General features: G+C 42.2%; 1 protein-coding gene across 1 annotated transcript in view; it reads left to right on the plus strand.

The window, feature by feature from the left end:
- The window catches only part of SMARCC1 (SWI/SNF related, matrix associated, actin dependent regulator of chromatin subfamily c member 1), a 200,010-nt gene that overhangs the window by 7,884 nt on the left and 184,836 nt on the right, over positions 1-7,290 (plus strand). Inside the window, exons 3-4 of the mRNA XM_019507918.1 lie at positions 5,136-5,221; positions 6,774-6,855. Of these exons, the coding sequence (XP_019363463.1) occupies positions 5,136-5,221; positions 6,774-6,855 (168 nt within the window). The remainder of the gene's footprint in view (positions 1-5,135; positions 5,222-6,773; positions 6,856-7,290) is intronic.

Below are 7,290 nucleotides of genomic sequence, written 5' to 3' on the forward strand. Positions count from 1 at the left end.
TTTTTTTTTTTTTTTTGAGTCAGTTGCTTCATTGCCAGCAGAACTTACACCTTTACTGGTTTAGCTGTTTTGCACGGTTTCAGAGCTGTTGTACGTGCATGTTAGTAATGGTCTGGTTTTCCAGGTAGGTCCTTTCCTCTTGATGACGTTTGTGAGGGAAAGTCTCCTTCCTGAGCGTGGGTCAGCATGTTGGCACTCGTGTGCTCTGGTCACAGGATTTGATAATACACTGGCATGTGGCTATCCTCATATTACCATTGGAGTTGCAGTGGCTGGCAGCTGCTTCACTGTCTTTGTGCTAGCTGTGTAATACCTTGGTACGTGCTCCAGTACTCGTGCATGTGGAGACTGTGTCTGTGGTGTTTCAGCACATCAGCAGAGGCTCCCTATACCTGAAGAAGGGTGACTGCGCTCAAAAGCTTGCAAAGATCTTTTTTCCAACTATTCAGTTGGTCTAATAAAACATATCACATCTACCCAAAGAACCTTGCCTGCCTCTGTCCTTAGACCAATATGGCTACAACCAAAAATTCAGTTTGCTTGGTAGTGCATGTCATCCTGTGTGTGTGTGTGTGTGTGTGTGTCTCTCTGTCTGTGTTCCTTCTTGCTTGGTTTCTTCTACTTGCTACCCACCCGCTCCACAACTGAGGAGGAAGCAAGGCTGCTTGGTGGTTTGTCTGCCCCAGGTTATGTTGTCTGGCTTGAGGCTGTCCTGCAATAATTCAGTCTGCAGGGCTCTGCTGCCGACTTGAGTGGCTCTGATATGATCTCTGCTTCTGTTTGATAAACCCAAAGGAGCAGCCTTACCTCTGTCTCACCTTTGAATGTGTTTGACAGCCATTTGCTTTGTATTGGGCTCCACTTGATGCTTGTGGTCAGTGGTACCCAAACGTACAGCTTATTCGGTGAAGAAGAGCCTTTGCAGAGCATGTCCAGGGAGGAGGCATCTGGTGCTAGTGTTGGAGCAGTTGAGCTACACAGAGTCCTGCTTCCTGCTGGAGATGGGGACACTGATTCTGGCTGCCACTCTACATGATCACCTAGCCAAATCTCACATCTGGCCTCGAGGGTCAGATGTACCTCCAGGGTACCTCACATCTGGCCTCGAGGAATTCTCTTGCCCTACATTGGGACCGGTCACAGTTCTGGGACAAATTATTTTTGGGTCACAACTAGTACCTGTACCCCAGGTGTTGGGGGACAGGGGCTATTGGCCCCATGCTGTTAATGGATACATTGATATAGTGAGTCCAATGTCAGGCCTTCAGCCAGTGGCAGAGGCAGAAAGAAAACCCAGCTGTCCTGACTCCTTTTGTCCTGCTCCGAGACAACAAAGACTCCTTTATTTTTTTCTAAATAAGAGTAGGATTGGACTACTGTGGGCAAATGAGTTGGCAGGTGTGTGCAGCAGCTTTGAAACCTTTCTTTACCTTTTTTGTTTCCTCTGCAATACCAAACAGATGGTAGACCAAGAGCAGCCCTTCCCCCCATCCTTATCCCTAATTAAGTGCTTGCAGAAGTCTTGTTTACATTGTTCTTAGGCCAGGATAATTCAGTCTCTCTCCAAATTCCTCTGAAATCTATTAGCAATTTTAGTCCTAATATACAAAGCGCTTCATTTTAGTTCCCATACAAACTCATGAGATATAGAAAGTTTGTCAGTAAAGTGAAGAAACGTTCTCTTTCTAGCTTGGCATCAGCCCTGCTTTGCCAGATGCTCCTGGAGTGTCACACAGCCCTTTGTAAAGGAACATGACCCCTTTTCCTCTAAAGAGTTGGGTAGAAATGAGGTCTGAAATGCTCCCAACACAAACCATGATCTGATAGCTGTCGTACCAGTATGGCCTTTTCAACTTGGCCCCCAGAAGTCAGCTGCTCATAAAACGCCAGTCTAAGAAAGGCTGGTCAGAAGATAATTGTTTCATGAAAATGTGAATCTTTGAATTTTCTGCAGTAAAACAAGGAAAAGGTTGAGCAGCTTGGGTACTATGCTTGAAAAGTGGGGTCAGTTCTTGCTTCAAAGAATATTCCTTTTTTTACAGAGGAAGAATAGCATGAGCAAGAGAGATTGAGAGCACCTCCTCCACAGTGTCCCATGGCAGGGGGTGAGCACGTTCTGCGGATAAATGAGATCTGCAGGTTAATGAATCTCTCACTCTTGGGCGAGTACCCTAACAACTAGGTTGTTGAGTGAAAGGGGGTGGGCACTCCTCTGGTTTTGTGATTTAATGGCTAAGTACAGACAGTCAGAAGGCCTGAGGCCGAATCAGTTTAATCTCTGTAGGTTAGTCTAAGATGCATGGGTTGAACCGATAAAGCAAGGGAACAGACATTCACTTTTGATTCCAGAAATGCAGCTACATGCCTGCAGTGGCCCAGGCCAGAAGCCAGGGGGTGCTAGAGCACGCCACGCTGTTTGGTGGAGCAGACAGTTTGGGCCAAGGCTAGCCTGCCCACCCTGAGGGAATGTTTGCAGGGGAGGTGCAAAGCATCCTGGGATGCTGGGGTACTGTGAGTTAACTTGAATCTGGAGGGGATCTGGGACTGAAGTTCAGTAAACCGATTTAACCTAAATCAGTTAAGTCAATGCTGCATCCATCCAGGTCTATCTTTAACTGGTTTCAGGCATTTTGAAAGCTGTTTATGTGCACTGAACTTCTGTTTTGTTATAGATTAGAATCGGTTTCTGATCTGTTTGTGTCATTTCTATCCCTAGTCAAGATGCCCAGACTGGGATGTCTCTGTTGTAGTGAAAGACAACCAAAATACTTGTGTCAGTTTGATCTGAACCTTTTTCTTTTCTTTTTCCCAGTTTGGCTCCAAATAGCAAACTGTTTACACAGGCTTGTGTGAATATGCTTGATGTGAGCTCTCTGCATGTGTCACCTGGCTCTGGAGGGTGAGGAGGCGCATGCTTTGTAGTGGGCATGTTGGGAGTTGCTGACCCAGAGGGTCTACTACAACTTGAAGTCTCCTGGCTTCTGTTCCAGTGTTTAGGGGAGGAGGTGCTTTAGCAGTTCAGTTTTCCTGCCCTGTCGCCCTCTTCTATACCCATTTCTTTCCCTGCGTCCTCTCTAATAAATCCCCCAGACCACAGCCCTGTCTCCTACCTTCCATCCTCTTTGTTCCTTCTCTTAAGTTTAGGTGCCAGTAGTGGAAACACTGGGAGTACAGGAGACAGTCTCCCTGCATGTGGCTCTGTGGCCTGGCAGAAAGCAAGATACCATGGTGTACTTAAAGGATAACTTAAGATGGTTGACACAGGACTGACATGCTGAACTGCTCAGGAATCTGAAAATGTTTATTTCCTGTGTGGGGATGTTTTTAATACTGAAATGCAGTGTGTATTCTGTAAGCTTATACATGGAGGGGAGGCAGGTATGGCTTGAATTACAGGCAAGCTCTTCCTTGCACTCTTAAGCAAGTAAATAATATAGCAAACAAGTAAATAGCAAGTAAATAATATAACATGAGTTCTCCTTCTATTGCAGTATTTCTCTAATGTTAGTCAGAGATGAGCATCAAGGGAATATAGATTCTTGTGGAAGCAAGTCTAGCTGATTGATTTGCCTCATTTTATCATCCCTATATTTGGAGAGAGTTCTGTTTTTGTGTCTGAAGCTTACTTAAGAGAGGAGATGCTTTTTAAAATCAAACCTTCTGGTATATAACCAGGTTTCTTTGCAGGTGAAACTCACCTTTAGAAAATTACTAAAAGGCAGCCTAAGTTGTTTGCCGCTTTTTAAATTTAGCAGTTGCTAAGCTCTGTTATTTGGGTTAGAAATGAGAAATTGTGCATCATAGTTAATAAAGGTAGACCCACCTGTTATAAACATGTATAAACAGTCTTTTATTACTTAAATGAGATTAATTTGAAGTTTATGACAAATAAAGTTACAGGTAAGATCTGAAGATTGCCTCTGACACAGTCAGGAATTACAGAATGCAAACTTCCCTCTGTCATCTAGGGCTCCTGTATATAGATTGCTTCAGGCTACCCAAACTGCCTCCTTATATCCTGTAAATAGCTTTTTTTAACAGGTTAGCTCCTAAAAGCTGTCACTGTGTGTTGCTCCAAATGATAACACCTGTGCCAACATTTTAGCTATAATTGTCTTATTGTTTTTAAAAACTCAGTTAAATGGAATGGTATTTTCTGTGAGCGTAAGTCTGACTGTTTGAAGTCTTGGCCTGTAATTGAACTTTCTGAATGTCTGCCATTTCTTGCCTTTCCAGACAGAGATGTTTGCTTCTCCCAGATATGGATGTTAAACTGTCTAGTAAGCCTCATAAATAAGGTTACACTCTGAAGTATGCTTTCCAATTTCAGATAAGACTGACCAAAACTCTGGAAAGTCAGCTGTAGACAATGGTCTTACATGAAATGGAGGGAGTGGATTAAATGGGGGTCTAACGGACCCTTTTGGTCTCTTCATTGCTGCAGTTCTAGTCTCAATTCTGTATTTCTATCTAAAATGTCATTTTGCACAGTGTATTGTGTACAGTGTGTTCAGCTAGTTGGTGGAATGGTGCTTCCATTTCTGGCCTAAAAGGAGTTGGATTTAGTACTTTTCAGTAAGCCTGTACGAGAACTTTTTCCTGATCTTTGCAAACTAAACTTTTTTTCCAAAAAAAAAAAAAAAGCAGCCTGCTGTCCACAATCCTGCTTCTGAAGTGAAGCACATCAGCTTAATTCTTTTCACTCTGGCAGTTGGTTTACATCTGCTTGCATTTCTAAGGATCCCGCTTTAGGAGAACAGCTGGAATGTTTTAAGTGAATGCTGAGCTTCCCTGTTTCCCAGTCAAGGGGGACGAAGGCCAAAACTCTGGGTTTTTTATAGTATTGGAGGAATCTTGCACCAGGCTGGTGGTGTTCTGGCAGTATGATAGAATGTGTTGGGGTAAAGCTTAGGATGCAACTGATCTTTGTGTGTAGACTCAAACTTTATTTTTGAAATGACGTTAATTTAGAAGGAGTGAAGAGTAAAGCCTTTATAAAGCAAGGTCTAGCTAAAAATGTAATGATGATTGAGAACTTTTATTTCTGTCCTGTATGAGAGTAGTGCATGTAAAATTATGTTGCATGAATGTGAGTGTTTTAGTGTTACATCTTTCTCATTTTTGTTTGTTTCTAGGCAAAGTGCTTCCTGGATTTCAAAGCTGGAGGCACATTATGTCACGTTCTTGGTGCTGCTTACAAGTATAAGAATGAACAAGGATGGTAAGCTGCTGTGTTTAAGAAAAATGCAAAATCTCCAATTGAGGATGAAAGTATAGTAAATATAAAAGGGGTACTGACTCAGAATGATGGCAGAGGGCTTTTTCCATTTAGTTTTAGTTTCTCTCCATCTTTTAGGTAGGCCTTGAATTATTCCTGGGGTAGGAAGCCATCCAACCAGCCTCGAGTAAATCAAAAGGCTGTATTACAAAAATAACCGTACCAAAACATTGTTTTAGTGTGGATTTTACCATGTCTCTTAAATTTGTTCAAGAAGCTGCCATGAACTGAACTGCTCTAAAAACCTTCCTCTCTTCCAGCATTGCTAAAACCTGGTATGGGGTATCTGGCTGGGATCTATGGAATGATACTTTTCTTTTTTTCCTGCTACCTCCTGAGCTTTTAATGGTAAAGCAGCTCAAGTAACTTTCACACAGTAACTATTCTTTTATTTTTTCTTCTTCCAACAAATTTACTTTCCAGTTGCTGAAATCTTAGTGAAAGCAAAGCTCTGGCACTTGCCCATCTCTTTTTCTGCTGCTTCGTCATAAACTAGTGTGTGGTGTTATTCTTGTCCATGTGAAGCGGGGAGGAAAACAGCACTGGAAAAATCAGCTTTGAGGCTCAGACTTTTTGAGCCTGGGATGTTCCCTCATTGACTTGACTCAATGGTATTGTGTGCAGTTTTATCTCAGATGTGATTCTTTGAGGTTTTTAGTGGTACTTGTCTTTCTGTTTTTGAATGATCTGGCTTGGAGAACTACCTTTCTTGGTTTTGCTAGTCCAGAAATAGCAGGAAAATGCACTTAAATTGTGCAAATGGACATGTTTTGTATATCTTTGTAATTCAAGTTGCTTTCTAAAACATGTTGCTCAAATTTAGTGGCAAGAAATTGTGTTTAAATCAAGGACAGTGATTTTTGTATTTACTGTGACATTCCCACTTGAAAATTGACTGTAGATCCCAGGTAAATGCAAGGGTGAATGTTTTGAGTGCACTATGTGTGGGGTAGTAAATCTCCCTTCCTCAACCTTCTCTGCCATATATACCTACTTCAGAAAAGTACAGTAGTGGATTTGAGCCGTACCACTTGAACTTCCAGCTGACAGGCTAGTGAACACAATGGGAAATGTTTAGAGACATGACTGTCTGTTTGCCTGTGCTCCCACTGTTCCCCTCTAATCAGTCGCTGATGCAAACATGAGCCATGTCTCCAGCAGCTGAGTTGCTTCTGTTTAATTGCTATTCTGTCTGATCCCAGTGGAGGCCAAAGTAATATAGTTAATTGGCTACCTGCCCTTGCTGATCATGTTGGCTATCTTCAGTCTTAGTTTGGTGTTAACAGGTCACACGATCTCTGCAATTTTTTTCTTTTATATGGGGACTTTTTTTAAGGGAAGCAGAAGTACAACATCGGGGCTGAAATATTGAACATATGTGTTCATAATTCTACATTCATGTGCAGCAACTGCACAAACCTGTCTTGTATTAATGCTGTATTAATGTAAAGCATCATTTTTGTCTCATTCTGTAAACTATATTCTTCACTTACAGGCGGAGGTTTGACCTTCAGAACCCATCCCGAATGGATCGTAATGTGGAAATGTTCATTAACATTGAGAAGATGCTAGTGCAGGCAAGAAACTTATTGCTACAGACATTTTGTTTAGTTTCTAAGTATAGTTCATCCCCCCCGGGGAAGTGGTTCAGTGTCTTTTGGATGCCTCAGGTGACCTTTGGTGACACTCATGAGAATACCAAGATGCATCTTTGCAGAAAAGTTTCTCTCCAATTCTTAATCTCTTCCTATGATCTCGTTTAGAAATTCTCACTAATTAGTGAGGTGGAGCTAGAGGAAACACTTAACTGCAGGGGAACTGCTCAAAATCCATTTTAAATTGGGGACTAATGTTAAAAACTAATGGCCAGATCCTTGCATTCCCACAAGCAGCAAATAACTGATAAAGTGGTAGAACAAGAAACTGGGATATAGTAGTCAGCTGAACCACCTTGATCACAGTGATGCCCTGAGAAGAGTTTATGACAGTGTACTTTCAGCATGCCTCGTGGC

The sequence above is a fragment of the Gavialis gangeticus genome, unplaced genomic scaffold (genome assembly GCF_001723915.1).
Source record: "Gavialis gangeticus isolate Ggan-Ray unplaced genomic scaffold, GavGan_comp1, whole genome shotgun sequence".
Taxonomy (NCBI): domain Eukaryota; kingdom Metazoa; phylum Chordata; order Crocodylia; family Gavialidae; genus Gavialis; species Gavialis gangeticus.